General features: G+C 42.2%; 4 protein-coding genes across 6 annotated transcripts in view; 1 reads left to right on the top strand and 3 right to left on the bottom strand.

Moving 5' to 3' along the window:
- The window catches only part of vps13b (vacuolar protein sorting 13 homolog B), a 317,809-nt gene extending 315,425 nt beyond the window's left edge, over window positions 1–2,384 (top strand). For both annotated transcript variants that reach the window (XM_084026605.1, XM_084026606.1), the window contains exons 67-68: window positions 107–187; window positions 1,414–2,384. In XM_084026605.1, the coding sequence (XP_083882731.1) occupies window positions 107–187; window positions 1,414–1,662 (330 nt within the window). In that variant the 3' untranslated portion in view covers window positions 1,663–2,384. The remainder of the gene's footprint in view (window positions 1–106; window positions 188–1,413) is intronic.
- The window catches only part of LOC311024283 (polyadenylate-binding protein 1A), a 477,590-nt gene that overhangs the window by 403,611 nt on the left and 50,311 nt on the right, over window positions 1–23,668 (bottom strand). The gene's annotated exons all lie outside the window — the stretch shown is intronic.
- Window positions 3,180–18,355, bottom strand: rgs22 (regulator of G protein signaling 22). The gene is made up of 23 exons (XM_084026607.1): window positions 18,261–18,355; window positions 18,141–18,169; window positions 17,951–18,013; window positions 17,682–17,864; window positions 17,463–17,548; window positions 15,260–15,417; window positions 14,519–15,188; window positions 14,204–14,365; window positions 13,716–13,890; window positions 13,121–13,243; window positions 12,860–12,961; window positions 11,611–11,805; window positions 10,522–10,614; window positions 10,025–10,203; window positions 9,509–9,671; window positions 7,336–7,500; window positions 6,226–6,294; window positions 5,502–5,660; window positions 4,840–5,019; window positions 4,611–4,754; window positions 4,434–4,532; window positions 3,947–4,025; window positions 3,180–3,344 (listed from the first exon to the last, which is right to left on the bottom strand). The coding sequence occupies exons 1-23, from the start codon at window positions 18,280–18,282 to the stop codon at window positions 3,340–3,342; spliced, it is 3,303 nt and encodes a 1,100-aa protein (XP_083882733.1). The 5' UTR covers window positions 18,283–18,355; the 3' UTR covers window positions 3,180–3,339.
- On the bottom strand, window positions 18,813–23,542 carry fbxo43 (F-box protein 43). Of its 2 annotated transcripts, XM_084027384.1 has the most exons (7): window positions 23,415–23,542; window positions 21,426–21,996; window positions 21,157–21,257; window positions 20,294–21,034; window positions 19,892–19,994; window positions 19,445–19,636; window positions 18,813–19,322 (listed from the first exon to the last, which is right to left on the bottom strand). In XM_084027384.1, exons 2-7 carry the CDS (start codon window positions 21,924–21,926, stop codon window positions 19,074–19,076), a joined length of 1,887 nt encoding a protein of 628 aa, XP_083883510.1. In that variant the 5' UTR covers window positions 21,927–21,996; window positions 23,415–23,542; the 3' UTR covers window positions 18,813–19,073. The 2 variants fall into 2 exon arrangements, with proteins under 2 accessions (XP_083883510.1, XP_083883509.1); XM_084027383.1 differs by having other exon boundaries at window positions 21,157–21,996.

Genomic DNA, 23,668 nt, shown 5'->3' with positions numbered 1-23,668 from the left:
GCGGGACCCAAGGTACACCTGAAAAACAGCTCCTGTAATAGTCGGAGGAATCTTTCTTGTTGCTGTGAGGCTGTGACGTGAACGTTAACCCTGTTGCCCCCTGCAGGTGGAGTGTCAGCAGGAGCCAGGACAGCAGGACCAGCTCACCCTGACCTTACAGCAGCAGACGGTAGCCAGCGACACAGAGGTGAGGCTGAAGCTCAGAACAATAATGTCATGTTGGAAATCAGTGTTTCCTTCATACACTGTTCACACAGGCAATACATGTCGTACCACGTTTACTGTTTGAAAAAGGAGAGATGCTATATTAGTTTGAGTATTCTATTTTAGTATTTTACCGATACAAATCATTACATTTAAATCATTGTAAATGCTTTATTTAATCTCTATTTTTATTCTGAAGGCCAAACAGCATTTGAATCTGAAGTCTAATTGCTTTTAGAGCAAAACATCTTCACTGAGCTGGCTGCCTTTGCTTCCAAATACTTTTACACTTTACTTATCTGTGTGCAAAAAGTGCAATATTTGCGCACACTTTATGTAAAACTTTAAAATGTAAGTATGTCCTATAACTGTGTTACTTCAGTATTACGCTTGCTCAGCAGCAGAGGGCATTAACCTTTGACCTCAATTGATCAGTTGCTGACACATACAACTAGTTCAGTTCTTTTCACTTCTTTCCGTCTGGTTGAGGATTAAAAAGTAGCCGCAAGAGTTTCTGGTTGTCATGGCAACACACTCCCATCATGTGTCCATGATGACTGGACACCACCTGCAGCAGATTTACCCTCAAATCCCTCACAATAAAGAGATTGTGCATCACTTCCATTCCGTAAATGGAAAAAGATGTCTAGCTTGTTGTCATGGTAGAGAAGTGATAAATAGAGCCTGACTTGAAACAACACAGGATACCACATTTTATTTCTCCTTTATTCATGCAGGAGAGGAGACTTATTATCATCGTATTTACGATGATTTCATTGTCACTAAAAAGGATGTTCTCATCTGTGACTCAATAGTAAAATATTGGTGCCATTTTAAGAGTGTTAAGCATATTTTGATGATTACCTGGATCCTTTGTGAATCACACTTGTTTTGGCAGGATAATTGTGACATAAAATGTTCATATCGTAAAAAACACCTACATTTTTGCGTCAGAAAAATATTCTTCCTCTCGGTAGTAGTGATTGACTTTAAAGTCAGCAGGCTCATTTCTATGCACCAGCATTATGAGGTGCTTTGCGTTGAGGGTGGGATATGAGGCGGATCCTTTGGAAATCATAAAAGAATATTACCCACTGGCATGGTTTTTATAAATCTGCATATTGTTTGGCGTTCCTACATTTAATTTGTTTGATGCAAACATCTAGTGTGGATCTGTGTTATAAATGACAGCCGTCTGTCCTCCCTCAGGGTGACGGCGTCCGTGAGCGTCTGTCAGAGCAGCAGTATCGCCGGTTGGTGGATTACGTGATGCGAGCCTCCCAGTTTCTTTCCCCATCCACTGCCTCTCTCCAGCTGCAGCCCGCAGTGACGCTTGCAGAGGCTCCGCCCTCCGTCACCAAGTCTTACCGCTACCTGGTGGATCCCGCCTTCGCCAAGGTGTTTGTCAGCAAGTTCACCGTGGTAAAGAATAAAGCCTTACACATCGGATTCCACTAATGCACAGTAATTTATGAAACTAAGAGAAGAACATTTGTGCTAATTTAAACGGAGCCTTTGCTTTGGCTCTGAAAAGATAACTTCACATTTATGCAAAAGATACCTGTTGAGGTAATTTATTTTAATAAAGAAAGTCCACCTGGTCATTTATGCCTTATGGATGTAGAGAATCCTTAGAAATTGCATTTTTTGTCCCCCCTGAAATGCACAAACTGAGGGGTTAGAATTAGCTTTAATCATAAAAACACATGTAAGTTAAGACATTTCACTGAGCGCATACTTTGGTTAACACTAAAACAAATAAGAGTCGTGTCAATTAAATCTTTAAATCAGTGTTCCAGATACAAATTCACAGTACACAACTAATTTACTACATTTCTGTCAAAACAGTGTGTGATGTTTCTGCAGAACAGGTTTAGTGTTTACATTCTCCAAGCAGTGACGACGTCTCATGCCAATGTTATGTGCAATATTATATACTTGTTGATGGATGAGAGAGATGCCAGCTATCAACCAAAATGTGTTTTTTTTTATAGACAATGTAACATACTTGTTTGACAATAACACTGTTCTTTGTAACCGTACGTGGATGCCAAACCCCTCATGATGTAAAGATGTTACTGTTGCCTTTTCTATTGTAACACTGAGCTCTGTCTAATGCCTTCAATGTATGTAAATGGATAATATATTAATAGAGAATCATTTTAATAAAAACATTAAAAGTGATTAAGTGTCATGCTATCGTGTATATGTAAGAAAATATATAAATTCTAGTTGTAATACTCGTTTTGCAACACGATTTCATGTTCTAGATACTGTAGGATTTTTTTTCCCAGGTGAGTTTTAAATCATGTAAATGTATCCAGGTTCAAGTTCTTACGTCATCATGAAGATATCAGTAGCTGCTCTGGGTTTCCACTCACCGTGCTCCGGTAACAAAACCTCGTCTGTGTCAAAGCGTTGCTGCTTGAAGTCAGTTTCATTTCACACAGCCCGCAGTCGAACAAGCCAGTTGTGTCTGCGGGCCAAAGCTAGCGCTGTGTTTGTGTGTTGACGTCGTGTTATTTCGTTCCTCGTTGACTGTCATATCTGTTACACTGTTTACTGTCCGCGAGGACTCCTGGAGGACGCGTTCACTGTCTGCTGACGGAGGAGGAGTCTGCAGAACCGGCTCTGTGCAACAGATTAAAAAAACAGCCAGTAGAAATGTCCTTCATAGGGATACTTCAATGCAACTCAGAATTCTGATGACTTTCTTTATTTTGTTTCAACATATGGTGTTTTCTTAGTTTTTTGGCCAAATGCACAACTAACACTTATTCTATAAAAATAACTTAAAATGCTATAAAAGTGTATTCATGTTGTCAGATTTCTGCTAGTTATTTATGTTGCATGTTCACACAGCCATAATGGGGCACATCTGGGAGGAAGAGGGTTATAACTGAGAGAACACATCCCTGTGCTGAAGCTCTGAGGTAGGATACACGTTTTCAAGACCAGTCTTAGTATGTTGATTAGTGATAGAACTAGTAGCAATTCATGTTGAAAATAGTAATTTATTGAAAATGCAGCTGACAGGACAACCTGTAATGCAACTCCATTCACACAGTAGAAGAAGAGGACGTCATAAAGAGACCATTATTCATCAGTTCTGGTCCAGAAAGGAAACCAATGTTCTTATTCTGGGGAGAAAAGAAAATTATGACACCAAATGTACATCGTATTCCCTTTAAACAAAGTCATACTGAATGAATTAATGTACTGTTCTGACATTAACATACAGCAGTTTACAGTTGCATTTTCACATGCACTATTGTAGCACATGTTTGCCTTTTTTAAGACTATTTTGTAGTAAAAATATGGATTTGTCGACTTTTAGAATCATATGGAATACTACATTTTTATGTCATAATGTAATATTGTTCTTTGGATACACTATTCTATGATATTTTCAGAGAAACTAGACCCGGGAATTTAAAAGTCTTTTGGCTCTAGTTTTCTAATAAATGCATTTTTGTTTTGATGTGTAGGCCAGATATCAGGACACTGTTAGCACAGATTTGAATAGGTGAAAATTGACATGACAGTAAAATATTCTTTACAACCTTCATCAAAATCATGAGTGCCAGTTAATATCGGAGCTTTGGAACTTTAGCTTGGATTTTACTGTGGGAATGGCTAAATGTAATCTCAGTGTTTTGGCATTCTTCTCCAATGGTAGCAGAGCTCAGTCAAACGGGCTGGATGTGGGAATTTAACTGAGCCTAGGGAGATGTTTGTGTACCTGAGGCTGAGTAGAACGAGGTCTCCAGCTGACTCCGTCTCCTCAGCAGCCCCTCTTCTCTCTGCAGAGCCGTCATGGACTTGGAGTAGGACCACGACAACTGAGGGAACATTTACAAAATCCAGTCAACTCTAACGCAATTAGGAAAATAGTCAAATTAGGCTAATGATTCCAAAACTGGTACACAACATCCTTGCTGATTGACCGTACAATTGCTCTCAACCTGGCCAAAGTGCTTTACTTAATATATACATCACATTGTAATGATGTTAAAACTACTTGGTGGTAGCATGCAATGATTTTTTTAATTCACTTCTTTAATGACTGTATAGTTTTGAACATACTATGATGTGATTTTTCCCCCTGGCATATTAATTGTGTAGTTTACTTTGACTTTATGACTATACAGTTCGTCGTACAACATTTTAAACAAACACAACTTAATTCATTAGGTTTCCCTCACCCTGAACATCAGGCTGCTCCTTACCGACTGTTTTCTCCTATGGCTCCCCTCTTGTTCTGCTTCTCCGTAGTCATCGGTCTCATCCTCCTCTGTAAAACTGGACTCTAGTTTCTCCAGCTCTTCCTGAACAAGAGAGGTCAGACTGAATTCATTTTCTCCTTTTCTCAACATTATTTTTTACATTATTTACTGTTTTCTCACCTGAGCTCTCCTCTGGCTCCGTACCATCGCTCTGTGTTGGACTCGTTTCTCCTGCAGTAGAGGAAGAAGTTGCTCCGCTTGAACGCTGCTGCTCAGCTCTTGAAACTCCGGCCAAAACTTCAGCAATACACTGAACACTGACATCTACATACACAGAGAAAAATAACACACATGCAGCCTATATACTGGGAGGAAATACAATACAAACTCATAGACACACACACACTACCTGTGCCTCTCTGAAGATGTAAGGACCCAGCTCATGGTGCTTCTCCAGAATGTGCTGGGCCTGTTCTGGGGGGACGTCTATCTGCAGAGCCGGGGGCATGGAGGAGTTGATAAAACAGTTAATGATGGTGGAGATCTTTTGCTGGATGGTGGCCTCATCACTATGGGAGTGACAGAGGTCCTGCATACAGGAAGAGAGGGGACAGAAGAGAAATGTTATGTATGGTCAGAGCTATGTCGAAGTATCAGCTTCACTTGATATTCCATTTTTTTATGCATTGAGATAAGTGAGTTTCAGTTGGTAAAAGTTGATTATCGTTGATATTTTTAATGTAATTTCCTGTATTCTGATGCTTTTTAACATGTGGTTTGATACTTGTGTCTAGTAAGTCCCAAAGTACGTTTTTAAGGTGAGCAGAGAGCAGCAGATGAATGTGAAAACTCACCACAACCATCCAAGTTAAATAATGATAAACACATTTTAAATGCAGGGGGACTTAAAGTATTCCTTAGATATTGTCCCAACTTCCTTTCATAGTAAGTGTGGAGAGATACAGGAAAGATGAGAGAACATGGAATAGCATACAACAAAATCTCAGACCAGGTGGCATTGCAGGCACACCATGTGACCCACCACCTCGAGGTATATTTGCTTGTTTTTACCTTGTATCGCTGCACCTCCAGCCAGAAGAGCACATCCTTTTCTAGGAAGTCTCCCTTCAGAGACACAAAGTGCTGGAACTGTATACAAATGGCAGGATTGAGGAGGATACGTCGAAACAGCAGGATCTCTTTGGAGGAACTCATCCACAAGCCATCAGCCTGCAGGGACACACAGGAGACGGATGTTAGGAGGCAGAGATAAAATACATAGAATCCTTTACTTATGTGTAAACAAAAGAAAACCTTAGAAATGTGCACACCGGTATAAGACACATGTGCTCCTGAACGTAAAGATGATCTTTATTCATCTCACAGAAAAGTTATATAATATACATTATTTGGGGGGGAAAACCCGCTCTTTGCCAATAATGAGACAACAGTCATAAAACAATAGTCACAATCATGTATGGAAAACTCCTTCCTGTAATCATCCTGCTTGAAATGTCCATGTTTTATATCTGCGTTGAGCTGAAATGAGTGGACGAGATCAGAGCTGCATGGAAAACCCTCCAAACGCTATTAAAGGAAGGTAAGTAATGCTGATGCTTTAATCTTATTTATCCTGGATCCAATTTGGGAAAACCAACCACAAGGCCAAAATGGTGTTTGACAAAGCCAGTGTTTGAAGCCAAGTCATGAACTAAATCGCATGCTTTCAGGCCAGGAAATGCCTTATTTCTCTCCATTTAAAATATCCAGCTTCCCCCAGAGGATTTCCACTTACCTTCCAGGCTTCTCTCCTCGTTCTGCGTCGACGGTAGACTTGTTGTGAGAGTCTTCCTGCTGCTCGGGGCTACCACACACACAAACACACACACACACAAAGGTCAAAAGTCAGAAACTGAGTAAACTAGAATCAACCGACACCTCAAACCTACCTGCTCTGCACTCTGCTGCTCTTTGTCACGGCCAGTAACTAAAGCCCTCTCTCTTCTTCTCCCTTTAACCTTTCCTGAGTCTTTATTTCCCCTGACCGTATTCCTCCAACTAGAGAGATCTTTACCTCTCTGATGTCATCGGACTCCCGCCTCATCTTCCTCTTAACTGTCTTTTCCACCCTTCCACTCTTCTCCTACAGCATGTAACGCTAAACTGTGTCTACCTCCGATTACTTGATGAGAGGATCCATGTCACCAAACATGGTAAACTTGATAACATAATGAGGCGGAGCAGCGGAATCTGTGGTTCATGCTTTACCACCTGAGGAGGCAACCTAACCTACGAGTGACAGCGTTTAGCGTTTTCTCACACAGAGCCCCTAATGCGCTCATATCTCTGTCCACTCTTAAGGCCATTATACAACAGTAATCTAATGCCTTTATTAGGAACAGACAGATCTAAATTGTTTTTTAGATCAGCATGTGAATGACAGCATGTTTAAAGCAATCATGGGGCCATTAATCATCGATAAAACACTAGTAAGAAATGTAATATCTTATCTGTGCACTCCATTCAATGAAGTAAAAGTACTGGCACTATTTCTTGGCTGGGTTCAGTAACTTCCTAAAGTCTCTGCTGGTTTTCTGGCAACTGCTCAGAGCCAAGAAACCGTCCCCCTACCCCGGTAAAACCGCAACTTGTGATGTCCAAACTCTGGTTTTTGTACGGATTACAACATGTTAATTAGTGAGCTATAGAGCTGCCAGTAGATTAATTTTGTTATCTTTGGACAGAGCCTAGCTGCTCTCCCTTTTCCTGTCTTTATGCTAAGCTAAGCTAAGCTACTTGAATGCTAACTGTGGCCGTATAGTGAATAGACAGACATGGGAGTGGTATTTTCATTGAACTTCTGGGAAAATGATTATTTCTTTGTGTTCCGAGTCAAGACGTCCACCTTTGGTTTGTGTTTCAGTCGCTCAGTGAACTCCGCTGTGGACAGGAACAGAGGCAGCCATTTTTTCTCAATGTGACTCCTGATGATTTCCTGGATCTCAACGACGACTGGGTCTGAGAGAAACTCCTCTTTCAGATGCTCCAGTCCACCTGCCAGACGCAATATCTGTACACACAGTAAAAGCAAAAGAAACACCCAGTCAAAGACAGTCGAGGCAGATGGTTGTGATAATGTGTTTGATATGAATGCTAAAGATGTCTCAACATGAAAAACATATGAGGAGAACAGACTCAGGAAAAAAAACGCTGCCCACAGTGGGAAACCCAACTGAAAAGTCCTCTCCTTCCTGACTCCTGCTGTGCTCTTTATCATTCCCACAATCCCTCTGTTCCCTTCATCTCCCCTGTCTGCTTTCTGTCTCTATTCATCGATCTGGCCACGTCTCCCTATTTATATCTCTTTATATTTTTTCTCATCTCATTATGCACGCACACAGCCGTGCATTGCACACTCGCACACAGGCCTCAGAAATGAGAAACAGTCGTGCCATTGGAGTGGGAGTCAGTAGATGAAAGGAGGCCAATCTGTGACTGGATGACTGAGTGATTGAAAGAGTGAAGGGCCAAAGAAGTAAAGCTGTCACTCTCTCCGCATCACTCACGCAGACATGAACCAACGCTCAGATGGGAGCGCGGCAGCCAGACCCAGTCCTACAGAGTTAGAAGCACTAGAACTGGCATCTTCACTCAAACGTTATTATCATTATTTTTGATGGTATTTTATGAGATGAGGGTGACAAATGTCAAAGGTCATCAACAAGGAGGTTACACTTCACGTCTATCTTGACCCAGTGTGCTTCAAGATCATTTCAATCAGGGTTCTTCAACAGCCATGACTTTAATACTCACAACCAGAGCTAGCTTACCAGGGGGTTGCGGGAAAATTGTAGAATAGCCAATTTGAAATACATAGAAAGAAAAACCTGGACCCTGGATTAGTTAGCAACAGTAATGAATCAACAGTTAGCAAAAAGAAATGATAAACAGTTCAAACTGTTAACAAAAAATAATGGATAAACAGTTCAGTTAGCTTAAAATAATGAATCAACAGTTAGCTGAAAGTAATGATGCGGTTCAAACAGTTAGCTAAAATAATGAATCAACAGTTAAAATCATAAGCTAAAATTAATAAATAAACAGTTCAGTTAGCTAAAAATAATGAATAAAGAGTTAAAATAGTTTACTAAAAGTAATGAATAAAATGTTGACTTTCTACTCAAATAAAAAAAGTATCCCAAAAACATTTGAAATATTTGGTGTTAGTGGTGGTAGTTAGGCTACATTATTACACATTTAAATAGTATTAAAGTGATAGATACATTCTTCTGACTTGTGGTAGTAATACAACTGACCAAACCCGGCTTATTGGTTCACTTGTATGAAAACATTATTGCTTAATATAATAAATTATGTCAAATAAATAATCCAAATACACAGTTAGAACATGCAGTGATGTCGATGAAGGCGTAGTCTACATGAGTTTAAGTGACTACGCCTGTGATGGTGCATCAGCCCCAAATCCTATAGAACATAAAATAACACTTTTCTGTGACCGTACAATAAATAAATAGCAACCATTTCCAGATAATCACACTCATTGCTCAGTGTCTACTCATCCTAGCTCTACACAGCATGCCCTCCTCCTGTAATCCTAGAATCCAGAAACCAAATCTCACACTATAAATGTCAGGAGAGATTTCATCCTACTGTCTTTGTTACTGGAGCTGGCCTTTCTTGTCTCTCTGGATCCAAACCACACTCTTCTCCTTCTCGTTTTAAGTCTAACCACGTCCTCCCGCTCCCCGTTTCCCACCGACACCCTGCTGTCAGAGCTGTCAGCGTTGAAATCTGCAGGATGCCCAAGAAGGGAGACTCTGTGAGAGAGCCGCAGCAGCAGCCTCTGTTTATCAAATCTGGATGTTGAGCCACAGCTGGAGCTCACATCCCATTTTGGGATTGTCTTGTCATGGCCACCGTGTTTCCGCTGCTGTCTCTAATGCTTTCCCAGGAAGTTGACTATAATCCAATATCAATGAAGATGTGACTGTACCAAAATTAGTTTCCCAATAAAATTGAACACATTGTTTTCCAAACCATGTGACTGACTGACTTACATCATTCTGTTGCTCTGTTGTGGCCGGGCTGTCAGAGCCAAAGAAGTACTTCCTGTTGAGGTATTTGGCTGCGATATGAGACGATCTCTCCCGTCTGACGGTCTCGTCCTTCTGAGGAGTCCTCCTGTACTGCTCCAGATCCAGCCAGCATGTCAGATGGACGCTGAGTGGAAACATACATACATATGTTCAGAACAAAAGCTTCAGTGCATTGTATGCTTACTTCATTTCATTCTAATGTGAATATGGTGCACATTTGTAAGTCAGGCACAGTGTAATGTTATAAATATACATATTTAGGTCAATTTGGGGGGCATAAGTCTAAACAGGAGACACCGTCTCTGGTTCACAATGAACCAAAGTTCATTCATGGCTTATTGAGGGGTCTACTTTCTGTGATTATGTTGGAACCTTAAAAACCTAAAACCTACGGGCAATTTAGAGTCATCAATTACCCTGCACGTCGTATGACTGTGGAAGGAAGCCTGACTAGGGACTACAGTTTCATGTACTAACCTGGCATCCTGAGTCTGTAGGAAGGACATGAAATGCCCGATCTCGTTCTGGTGGCGAAGTAAGGAACCCAGACGGTAGCCTTGGTAATTTGGAGGCACTCTGGACCAAGAGTCCGGCGCCAGCGGGCCCCGTGACAAGGGAGATGAAGGTGTTATAGGAGAGGGGCCGCACTGCGCCACCTGTAGGAGGATACACAGCAGCAAAAATACGACGTGGTATAAAACGCTCAGCTGTGATATTTCCACGTCACCTAATAATGCCCCATTGAAGTACTAAAGTTACGGCAGTATGTCACCATTGTAAATGCAGCGTTCAGGCCAAGTCATTTAGAATATGACCAGACGTCCAACATTGTTACCAAGCAATGCATAAATACTGGATAGAATCGATTTTCACACTGCTGACATTAGCTGTTTTATGCTCACAGGTGTGTGTTTATTGGCTTTTAACTGACGACCAACATTTCATTAATCTGTAACTTGTGGATGTTGGCTGACCTGTTTCAGTTGGCGCTCCGACTCCTCGTACAGACTCCGGAGTTCCCTGTACTCCTGACTATCGACGCAACGCACCTCCTCCTGCACACACACCTTGACACGCAAACATTAAAAAAACATACAAACGTAAAAAATCAAAGCTGCAACCATTCGTTGATTCATCAACTCGTCAATCAAAAGAGATTGAATTAGCAATTATTTTTGAAAATCAATAAATTATTTGAGTAATTTTCCAGGCAGAGTTTCCAGATATTTTATGGCCCCTGAGAATTGGCTGCTTTTCTTGGTTTCTTTCATTATATTACATTGAATATTTGGGATATTAATCAATATTTAGACTTTTTGTTGGAAAAACAAGACATTTAATGACGTCACCCTGGCTCCATGATATTGTGTAAGTTTTCAGTTTTATTTATGTTTTATAGACCAAATGATTAATGCAGTAAATATTCCGTAGATCAATGCTGAAGACCATATTAAGTTGCAGCCCCAAAATCCAATAATGCACAGAAACACTCTTAGGAAACCTTTACAATATTCCAAGATGCATTAACAATCATTATTTTTGGGAAATCCTCTTTCCTCAGTGGTACTAGGGGCCGGATCATATAGGATTCTACCACGGATCACAATAGAAAACACTCAAGTTTATCGTGGTGTAATCGTAAATATCATCATGAGTGACTTGAAAGACCATCATGATAGTTGTATCATTGTTAGTGGTAGGTGAAAAACGTAAAAAGTATTATTTTTTATTACTTATTACTTTATTTATACAGGGAGACCTAATGATTTATGATCATCTTATTAATTTATTTATTGTTTTGCACTAAAAAAGGATGCTTACTGTAAAAAAAAAGACATGCATCTTATCTGTGATGTAATGAAAATAGTGATAATAATATACATAATAGTGACATGAAATTCTCATGTCGTCAGGGTTACTCGGTGGTGTCAGATATCTGTACTGCACATCACTTCAGCAGGTCAACCGCTGTTTATCTACTTGAGAGGCAATTTCTGTAATCAGTACACGCCTCAGCCAGCTAACCCACACAAATCCTTTTCCCCCTGATAAACCGGAAGCACCTTCTGGAAGGACTCCGTGTCCCTGCTGACCAGCAGTGTCCACGGCTCCAGCAGGATGTTCAGCGTCTGTTCCACAACCTTGTCAAACAGCTCCTCAAAAGCAGGCATCAGTCGGTCGTACACCTCCCTCCTGACCTCCTCATCCACGCCGACGCTCCTCCTGGCAGAGCTGAAGAGGTAGGTGGAGTAAAGGAGCTGAGAAGAAGAGAAGAGATCATAAAAATGTCATCACTTCAGAAACATTTCTCCATCGTTTCCATCACCACCATTGTTCGGTGCGCTCGTATACAATATTCACTATCTCTCATCACCGCGGACATCACACCACATAAACGTCACTCATTTCAAACCTCTTGGCCACGGCGCTCTGGAAAGACCACCTAGATGTCATTCCTTTGGAGAACTAAAGGTTAACTGAAGGAAAATAGATTCTGTTGTGAGGGATTCTGGAGCGGACTGCTCTGCTTCCCTCCCTGGTCTGATTCACACTCGTTTTATGAGAGTGGCATGCAAACAAGAGCAGGTGTGAGTTCTTGTGTGCAACAGAGAGTTTCTGTCATCCTGCCTGTTTCATTGCCTTTTCATGACTTTGTGTTTTTATTATGGGTTGACTCAGCATTTTAATTTATTGTGGTTCATGATTTTTCCTGGCGTCCTTTCTAAAAGAAGCTTATTTATCTCTTGCATCTCTCTGTATGAAGCGTCTTAATTTGACTTTTGAATTACCTTTAACATTTTTCCACAGAAAACACAAATGCACCCATTTTTTGGGGGATTTCTTGATATTAGTTTGATGTTGCACAGTTGGCCTTGGCAACAACATTTCCTCAAAGAAACCTCAAAAATCATGAACAAGTTAATAGTGTGTTGCTATTTTTTTGGCATAATGAATATGAAGTAATCCTAAGGGGAGTGTTTTGTTGATGGGAAATCCCCTACAGGCGCACCAAGATACCAGAAACTATCTGCCCGGCCAGCGTGAACTCAACTTTAACGAGAGACATCTTATCAAATCCACTCAGTCTCAAACTGATACTGCAAAAAGAAACATACGCTCATTTTATTTCTTAATAGAATAACAAAAAAATATTTTATTCTTGCTTGGTAGCCAAAAAATGTAGAATTCTTATCTGGAATTGTATGTTATTGATTTGCTTATGCTTGCAAATTGCAGTGTGAGTGTGTGTGTGTGTGTGTGTGTGTGTGTGTGTGTGTGTGTGTGTGTGTGTGTGTGTGTGTGTGTGCTAACCTGAGCCTCTCTCTGTACTCTATAGGGGTCTAGTCCATCCTGATAGAAGAGCTCGTAGTATTGCTGCAGGTCTGTCCAGAAGTTTACAGCATTCACCCACAACTGAGACAAAAAAAGGAACCTCATCATGAAACACAAGAAAGTGTGTGTAAGATCTTACTGCACCACATTATACGAACAATTACATCTCAATGTGCAATCATGATTTATTGCGATGACCTTCACAGAATTAAAGTGCAAAACCAGCGGCTGCCGTTGTACCTGGTTTCCAGATTGTTCACAGAAGTTTGTAAAGTATAAGCCGGCACACGAGTCCACACAAAGAGCCTGCAGCATCTTTTCCATCCTTCTGCTGCCCAGTAACTGACTTCTGCTGGAATATAACTGATGAAACCCATACACAGAAGAGGAAACTTTTAATAAAATACAGAGAAAGATTTTTAAAACAACTTAAACCGTTGAGTCACTACAATGTGCAAAAATTGTTAAGTATTCCTATAAAAGTCCCCAGTGCCCAAGTTTGTGTTGTATAACCATCTTTCCAAAATCCAAAGAAACTCTATTTATAATGACAAAATCTCATAGGAGAAGTGGAAATAAATGGGTTTTTTTTATTCAATAAATGACTTATAGTGTAATGATTGTGACACTTCATTTTGGCTCCACAACTATAGCAATAAACATGCCTCAGAAGAAAGGACGATTAATTGCATGGCAGGAAACTAGTCCACCTGCTGTCACTGAAGAGTGCAAGTTGGACACCGCAGATAGTCAGACCGCCATTGTTTTTGCTTCAAAAGCATTCTCTTCCCTACTTTAAAACGTATACGCACCAAGTGGTAATACATCCTCATACCTGTCCTTGGCCAGGATGGAGGGACTGTGGCAGGCAGGTGTCGGGGCAGAGGGGAGGCGGGGTCACGGGGCCATGGTGGGGCTGTCTGTCTGGTAGAGGGCTACCACACAGCTCTGGATGAGAGGAGTCATCACAGTCTCCCTGAACACACTGGGACGTCCAGAGTCGGGGAACCCTGTGGGGAGAGGGAGACAGGATTACAAGGACTTACAAGGACATGCATGCAAAGACTTAACTATAAAGGTTAAATGACTGAACAGCATTTATCATATCAGCGTATGCAGAATCTAACTCACAGTATTAACAGAACAAGCAGCATTATCAGAGTTTATGTATTCCATCACAAAAGTAAAGTAGCAAGTAAATCTATAAATAAACAAATACAGCATCTTTGATTAACATTACTACTGTGTGTGTGTGTGTGTGTGTGTGTGTGTGTGTGTGTGTGTGTGTGTGTGTGTGTGTGTGTGTGTGTGTGTGTACCTCACCAGTAGTAGAGCAGAGACTCTGTTAGGAACGGCTGAACTGAGCGCAGTTTCTCCTCTGTCCAGCAGGGGGAGGTATTCAGTCCCAGTCTGGAGAGCAGCTCCACATTGAGACGGGTCTGGCTGCTGCTCAGCAGGTACCGGCTCCTTATTAGGACCAAATACCTGAGGCAAAACACCACCATTATACTTCTTTTTTATAGCTGCAGCTGTCATCCAAAGAGGTATGACTTCATTAATGACCATTCAGCAGTAAAAAAGGCCATTCTAGTTGAGCAGAATAACAGGAAGTGAGGTCGATCAGGTGGTAATGTTTACCTGTTCTTCCGCTCTCGGTTCTGCGTAGCTTTCAGTCTCTCTATATCCATCCAGAGATTAAGCAGCTTCTCTCCTTGGGTTCCTCGCAAAAACTCCTTCAACTCTTCCAAGTCGAGTCTATTGCCATGGAGACAGGTGCCATGGCAACTAATATCAAAGATATTTTCCTGGGTTGTGCCTCTGCTCCCCACTTCTTTATTCTCCTTCAACCACTCTGTCTTTTCTTTGTCTCCACTCCGCCTCTCGGCTTCTTGAACTTTCTCGTTCTTCCCTCCCAACCGCTCTGTTCCCCCGTCAGCCAAACGCTGGCAAGCTTTACATTCACACCACCCGTCCCCGCTGGTACAACTTGTCTGGCCATCCGTCACATACTGTGTCAGGTACTCCAGCTGGAGTCCAGAGTCGCAGTTCTGGCTTCTGGACTCTTGCTGCTCCTCTGAGTTGCCCGCTGATGGCTCTGTGAAGTGGAGGCTCACCTCGGTGTGTGAGCTCTGGAGTTCCAGGGCTTTCTCACATTGAAGGTTAGAGGAGGAGGACAAAGAGGAAATGCTACGAGGGTCCTGTGAGTCAGAACAGCGAGAGAAACTTCTGGATGACTCACTGCATTTTGTGTTGATGTGTTCCTTCTGGCCAGAGGGTAGACGTGTAACGTTGTTCATCACCAGTGACCCTGAACATAAGAATATATATTTTCACAACTAGACGCTACCTCACATATATTCATATATTTTATATATATACCTTGTTTTGTAGGAATGTCTTGAGAATGTGTGCATGTTAGGACCTTCAGTGCTCCGTTATGTTCCTTGTTGGTTTGGGAGGGAGAACGCAGCTGTGGGGCTGACCTGGTGATTCCACCTGAACTGTCTTTCCTCCTCTGAGACAACAACTTGGCTAGTCTGGGAAAGACCCCAAAAAAATAAGTTATACTCTAGCAGTCACAGAATACACAAGCATATGTTCTGTTCTTTCTAAAAGCATTCATTTTATGATAAATGGAATTAGACTATTGTTTTTCCTCTATCACAGCTTCTGTGTGTAGGTTGCCAGTTAGCGTCAGTCGGTCACCTGATCCGTACAGGGATGTGGCCCTTAGGCTGCTAGCAACACGCACTAAGTAGGGCAGTATGGAGTTACAAAAAGCTACACAATAACCAGTGTACTGCATTGTATACAGGTGTTAACACACACACACATACAAAATAAACTGCATGAGCTCTTAGACACCGACTACAAAATTAACAGTGAATGAGTAAAACTAAACACTAAGTTTATTATGTATATATATATATACAGGACTGTCTCAGAAAATTAGAATATTGTGATAAAGTTCTTTACTTTCTGTAATGCAATTAAAAAAACAAAAATGTCATACATTCTGGATTCATTACACATCAACTGAACTATTTCAAGCCTTTTATTATTTTAATATTGCTGAATTTGGCTTACAGCTTAAGAAAACTCAAAAATCCTATCTCAAAATATTAGAATATCATGAAAAAGTATACAAGTAGGCTATTCAACTAATCACCTGAATCATCTAATTAACTCGAAACACCTGCGAGGGTTTCCTGAGCCTTAAAAACACTCAGCTTGGTTCAGTAAACTAAATCACAAGTATGGGGAAGACTGCTGATCTGACTGCTGTCCAGAGGACCATCATTGATACCCTCCATCAGGAGGGTAAGACACAAAAAGAAATTTCTCAAAGAGCAGGCTGTTCACAGAGTGCAGTTTCAAAGCATATCCACAAAAAGTCTGTTGGAAGGGAAAAATGTGGCCGGAAACGCTGCACAACCAAGAGAGATGACCGCAGCCTTAACAAAATTGTGAAGAAGAGCCGCTTCCAGAATTTGGGGGAGCTTCAAAGACAGTGGGCTGAAGCTGGAGTCCAGGTATCAAAAGCCACAGTTCACAGACGTGTCCGGGAAATGGGCTACAATAGCCGTATTCCCATGGTCAAGCCACTTCTGAACTCAAGACAACGGAAGAAGCGTCTGACTTGGGCTATGGAAAAGAAGCACTGGACAGTTGCAGAGTGGTCCAAAGTCCTCTTTTCAGACGAAAGCAAGTTTTGCATTTCATTTGGAAGTCAAGGCGCCAGAGTCTGGAGAAAGGCTGGAGAGGAGCAAAATCCAAGTTGCTTGAAATCCAGTGTGAAGTTCCCACAGTCAGCAATGGTTTGGGGAGCCATGTCAGCTGCTGGTGTTGGTCCACTGTGTTTCATCAAGTCCAGAGTAAATGCAACTGTGTACCAAGAGATTTTAGAGCACTACATGCTTCCATCTGCTGAAAAGCTCTATGGAGATGAGGATTTCATTTTCCAGCATGATCTGGCACCTGCCCACAGTGCCAAAACCACCAGTAACTGGTGCACTGACCATGGCATCACTGTCCTTGATTGGCCTGCTAATTCCCCTGACCTGAACCCCATCGAGAATTTGTGGGGTATAGTTAAGAAGAAGATGAAAGACACCAGACCTACAAATGCAAATGAGCTGAAGGCCGCTATCGAAGCATCCTGGGCATCAATAACACCTCAGCAATGCCACAGGCTGATTGCCTCCATGCCACGCCGGATTGATGCAGTAATCCGTGCAAAAGGATTCCCAACCAAGTACTGAGTGCATCAATGGACATTTTCAAATATTTGATTTAGTTTTGCTGTTATAAAATTATTTTTTTACTTGGTCTGAGGAAGTATTCTAATTTTTTGAGATAGGATTTTTGAGTTTTCTTAAGCTGTAAGCCAAAATCAGCAATATTCAAATAATAAAAGGCTTGAAATAGTTCAGTTGATGTGTAATGAATCCAGAATGTATGACATTTTTGTTTTTTTCATTGCATTACAGAAAGTAAAGAACTTTATCACAATATTCTAATTTTCTGAGACAGTCCTGTATATATGCAGTAGGTCCAAAAACAAATTGCCCAACACGTGTACCTGTATTCATTGTAGCAATCGCTTTTCAGGAAAAAGGGCAATCTTTCTTTCAAGATCCACTGAATTCCTTGCTCTCTGTCCAGGCACTGCAAAGGTCAGGGAGGGAGATTCCTCAAGTCAACACTCTTAAATCTACATCAGGGACTTTCTGTTCATCTTCACCACCAAACATATCCAACTATTGATTTCCACTTGTATTATTAATTATTCCCTACTTACACAGATCGTGTAATGGTTGTTTACAGGAGGGGTTCTGGCCAGTGCTGTGAGGTCACCAGTAAGGAGTTGTGATTTGCTGCAGCGTAAGACTGATGTGATTCTCCTGGAGAGGAACTCAGCGGCCCCATCCACCACCTCAAACTGCCTGGTCTCCTGGTTGTACAGCAAATCCTCTGGGAAAGACTGGGAAAATTATGTAAAGGGTGTAAGAAGGCTGTAAGAATGTTGTCAAAACAATGTCTGACGTCTAAACATCAGGACTACTTTACCGGGAGTCTTAGGAAATCATTGAGGAAGTGGACCAATAAATCATCAGATGCCAGAGAGTTCTCCTGCACGGACATAAAGAGTAAACCATTATTACTCCGAGGAGCCACCACTGAAAGAGCCCAAAAATAGAAATCGCTGCTCAGCCCAAACTGCTGTTGCAGATTGACAATAAGAAAAACTAATACTCACAAAATTGTCCGCAGTAAGATCAAGAAACTCTGAGAAAAAGTACAAAGTAAAACTTTAGTTTCCAAGGCAACACCAGCTCCAAAAATAGAAAAGTACATTTGTTAAAATGCCTGCTCTTACCTGTTGAGACTACTCCACACATTGTGTATGCTGTACAGTATTTTCAGTCTGTCTGTCCAGAAAACGAGCCAAGCAGTCACATTTTAACATTCAGCCAGCCACAAAGCCCTCGGTGGAGTCAGACACACTGCAGGTTGCTATGGAAGTAGACTCATTTTCAAAACACAGGGGGGGGGCGGTAAAAGTTTAACTAGAGGAGAGCAGAGACAAACAGCAGGTTGTGTTTCATCTAAAGTTGGAAAACCAAAACATTACTCTGAAGTATTCAAAGTATATTACTGTTACCATTAACTTGTAGGAAAAGAGAGTTTAGAGAATGTCAGTTACTGCAGTTAAGAAAGGGTAAGGTCACACCACTAGATGGCGCCAAATACCGTCAAAAAAGTTCATTCACAGATAATGAGACTCGTGTGCAGAAAGAACCAATAGTTTCACAAATGCGACATAAAAAACAATTTATTTTAAAACTGCTATGAAAAAACATGGGTAAAAGTTAAATATCTGAGGAATTCCAAAAAACATTCTGTACAGATGATCAATGCGTATGGAAAAATACATCAAACAGCAGAACCCGATCATTGTTCTGCTGTTAAAACTGTCACATTCATAATTAAAAACATACATAAGAGCTAGTAAGAACTGTGTTGGAAAAAGGGTGAAAACACAGTAAATACAGTACAAAATAGGCACAAAGACACATTGATCGGTACAGAAGGTGCTCTTGTGTACAAATCAGTTTCCTAGTTGCCGAGCCTCGTCTTCACCAAAAAAGGGACCTTGGCATAACAATCAAGAATACAGTTAACTTTGGGCTCATAGTCTCCTAACGTTTCGCTTGCTTTTAGCGCTTCCTGGAAGAAGTATGTCCTTGTTGCGGCGGCCGACGGACTGACTGCCACACTCTCTAGAGCCGTGGAAGGCACACAGGCAGGCTGTGCAGAACTGGAAACCACAGTCAGCCCTGCTGCACACGCCCTCACATTTCACTGAGTGACACCTTGCAGGATGCTGACACCGAGGGCAAGGCTTCAGCCACTCGTCGCTGAAGAGGGTTTTGGCAACCTGGAAGAAAATGAAAGGGATATAATGTTTTACCTCAGCAGTTCCTTCAGTAAGATCCCCCACTGAACAGAAATCAATCCAAACATTACATATCTATTTAATAGTGTCAATTTTAAACTCACTTCCAGAAATTTATCCCGTTTGCTGCTGCTGCCTGAAGCCACGGCGTGCTCTGATGGGGTTAAAGTGCTATTTCCTGACTGCGGGGTGCAGAAGCTGGACGTTTTGGACTGAGCCTGAACCGTCTTCAGGGCAGACCTCTTGAGCAGAGTGAGTCTAGTCTCTGCGTCGGGGACATAAACAGGGCCACCGAGCTGTAAGACGACAACAACACACTGTTAGACGAGCTTGACGACAGCAAAACAATCATTCAAATGTTACTTCACGCTGAATTTCATCAGATAGAAAACTGCCGTAGTTGGACATTAATGTCACAGCAGATGTTTTCCTCCCTTTTTCCAGGCAGATATAAAATACCTGCTTGAGGAAGAGTGTGAACCACAGTGCATAATGTAGCACCCATGTATTGATAGGAGACCCGTTTGTAGTTAATATGGCAAACGTCTTACCTCGAGTTCAGCCTCCACTTCACTCAGGTGGGCTCCTCTCTTGAAACTAGCTCGCTTGTCTTGTACGATGATTTCATTCCATCTCCTGCACACCTGACCACACCTGCCCAACACAAACAAATGTGTTCAGTCATCATTGCGCCTTTAATACAAGCAAGCCAAGCGTCCATGATATGCTGTATGAAGTCAATAGGATTCTGTAGAACATATAAGATTGTATTCATATATTTATCTACACTTTAAACGCTGCCATCACAATTAGTTTGATGAATGCCAAATTGGGAATCAAACTACGTAACCTTTGAGAAGTAAGGTGGGCCGAGTTACACAGTAGATGCAACAAAATAAGATTGTATTTATGTATACGAGTAATGACATCGGGTGAAACCATGAACTCCTTACATGTAGATGCTCTCAGATGTCAGGTAGCCGAAGATGATGGCCAGGATGTGTCTGAGGTTCCTCTTCTTCAGCTCTGTGAGTATGTCCACCTTCCTCAGGCCCATCTTCCTGCCAATCAGCCCTGCCAACGGCATGGTGGTCCGAAACATCACCGGGGTCTCGGCCAGTGCTGCTGTGGACTTCAGCTGCTCCTTCAGGTTTGGACTTTGGCCAACAAACATTTGCGTTCTCCGTTGGCACATGGCGTGAACCAGCTGCAAAGCCGGCGTCAGGGAGAGATTGACTGGGGTCGTCCTGAGAGGAGTTACCTCCTGATGGATGGGAGTTGTGCTAAAAGACGTCACGTTTTCTGGCCTGGTTGTAGTTGCCGTTCGTGGGGTGGCATCTGCTTGTTTTGCAGAGGCGAAACTATCGCTACATTTAGCAGAAAGTACATTATGAGGGGTGGCACTGTCAACAAAAACCTCATCTTCTTTAGAAAGGCTGTGGCGCTGACTAAGAAGTTTGCGCTTTCCATCGGTTGGGTCTTCCTCAGACTGAGAGCCCCCTTCTTTAAGTGTAGAAAGCCTGTGCTGACGCTGCAAACGTGAGCGCCGCTTCGTCTCCGCCAGATTTGGAGTTTCGGAGGTTCCTCTGGAGGCAGAGAGCAGCAGCTCCAGGAAGGAGCCGTCATGGTCCACCGAGGAATCTTGGGATTTATCAAGGGCCAAGGAACTAAAACCACTGTCTTCACACACAGACCTGTGTCAAGATTAAAGGGGATTAATAGAATTTCAGATTAATGTAGGGAACTTTCCTTTATTCATCTGGGAACATTAAAAAAATACATCTTTTGTAAAAGTTAAACAAAAAAAAGCACGTACCTGGTATATTTGGGTGTATGCGAGGATGACGGTGTGCACAAGACACTCGAGTCATCAAATGGGTCATTTGTCACGCCGCTGACTGGTGATGGAGGGTTTTCCTTAGATGGAGCAGGTAGGGATTTCATAAAGAACGGAATCGCAAAATCACTTCGATCAGAGGCAGAAATGCTCTCACTGAAATCTGCATCTGAGAGTGAAGCTCTTCTCTCAAAACTGGAAAGGTTACCAGTATTGAGTTTACCATCTTCCAGAGTCGAGGTCCTCACCTGCGAGAAGAAGAGACGGCGTTTCCGACCAGATTGCGGCAGGTCCTGATCCAAAGTGCTCGACGCGAAAGCCCCAACCACAGTGTCCAGAGAGTCAAACGATGCATTGCGCCAGTGCTCAGACCGGACTCTGATGTCAGTCCTCCTGCTGCACGGTGATCTCGTCTTTTCAGTTTTGACGTCTGTGGCGGGTTTGCACATGAGTAGTCTGTGTCGTAGCAAGGCATCTCTTTTGTATACTTTAGGAGTTTCACACCAGTTGACCGCCGACGGCCGCTGCACTTCCCCAGGGTCTTTCACCTTGGGTGTGACGGAAAGCCGGAGGTTCTCTTTGGGCGTTTCACTGAACTCTACTGGAGACGAGGGCCGACAGGAATCCACTCCACAGATGCTCTGCGGGCTATGGAATAAACCGGAGTATCCGCTGTCAGAGCAATCATCATAACAACGCTGGGCTTTGCAGCTCTCCAGGTAGATGTTTGATTCAGGAGTGCACTGCATTTTCCTTCCCCCCACGTGCACTTTTTGTCCAATACACCAGATTCACCAAGTGGGGACGGTATCAACTGACCTGCAGACAACAAAAAACAGTTAGTGAACGTCCTCAAGGACAGCTGAGCAGTATGAACTGTCTGATAACCCACTAGTTCACTGTTTCAAAGTGGGGGTTCCCCAGGGGCAACAACATTTTAATGGGTTTTTTTAAGATGTTATCACTGCCTTAATACGCCTTCTCATGAATATCTGGCAAACCCTGACCACTTCCTGTCCTCCTTGCCTTTATTCTTGGCATTTCCTGTTGGTGCAATATTAAAGACATCCGTTATTAAATTGTGTAACACACACACTGTACGGGCATTAGGATGCTACTGTAGCATCTGCTGAATGAATAGGAGAAAATCCTAAAAGAAAGTATAAGTTTACTGTGAATATCACTGTTTAATATTAAGACAGAAATGACTAGGGATGTTTATAACAGAACAAAAGTGATGTTGATTATTTATAAAAGGAAAATACATTAAGAAGCTGTGTGTTAGATATTTTCCATTAACACAATTTTAAAAACTATTTAACAGTGGAGTTTTTAAATGGAGGTCCCTGGCATGGCAAAGTTTGGGCATCCCTGGACTAGTCAATTAAAGCTAGGTAAACTAGCTCTGTCAAAAGTTGCCTTGTTGGCATCGTCTCAACGTATTTTTAGTCAGAAGTTGCCATGTTGGACTTGATAAGAGAAGACCAAAGTGATTAAAAAGATGGCGTATGGACGTCGTTTTCAGAGTTTATCCCGTTCAGTGGCCGTTTGTCAAAAGGCAAATTGTCAAAGAGAATTCAGCTGGTTAAAAACCAAACATTCTCAGCTGTTTCCATCAGCGTTGCTATGAGAGACGCCGTCGATTAAAGCCCCCACTCGCGTGCTCTCTCTGCGATGCCGCTTTAAAGGGAACGATAGCCGCCAAAACGAACCACCGACCGGCTATACGCCGAGAGTGGACCCCGGGGACCCGGAGGAGGGTCAACAAGACGCCACTTTATCTACAGTCACTTTTTTAGCCTTACGAAATAAATGGCGGTTGGTATTTCAGCACGGTGTGTGAAGTCAAAACATTAACGTGGGTGACCCTTCACAAAGAATGCGCAAATTGTATAAAAAATCAAATTTAAAAATAAAAACACGGTTAAAATGGAGGCAGACTGTATTACAGTTAGCTGCATTCAAGACTAAGCCTTAAAAAACACATACCGGTACATACAATCCAAACGCAGTGTATTCCCTCAGCAATTAGCATGCTATGAAAACACCTGTGTCAATTACCGAGTTTTAACAATTAACTCGTGATAACGTTGATAAACGTTAACATTAGCCGACATGTTATCAAAACCGACACACGGATAAACACCCACGCATATAATGGTAGCCTCCTTGTACCACAGCCCAGACATATAACGCTAACTCAATGTCGTAAACCGCATTAAAATTAAAATACTTACCGCTACACAACACCGGGCTAACGTTGCTGCAGAGGCGGCGGACTGTGTCGGTAACGGCGTTTCCTCCGACTCGGTTCTGGGCCTCGGCTCGTTGCTGTTTGCTACATGTTCCTCTGCAAACATCGGCGTACTTACCGGCCACGTTTTCAAATTTGGAGCCCACTGTGCGGACCGTGTCACCTGTTTCCGCTTTGGCGTGCCGCTTACTTCCGTGACTGGTTACCATAGTAACAGGCGAGTTTTAGTCACACGGG

This window comes from Eutrigla gurnardus (assembly GCF_963514095.1).
Source record: "Eutrigla gurnardus genome assembly, chromosome: 14".
NCBI classification, from domain to species: Eukaryota; Metazoa; Chordata; class Actinopteri; order Perciformes; family Triglidae; genus Eutrigla; species Eutrigla gurnardus.
This window is presented reverse-complemented; position numbering and strand designations above follow the sequence as displayed.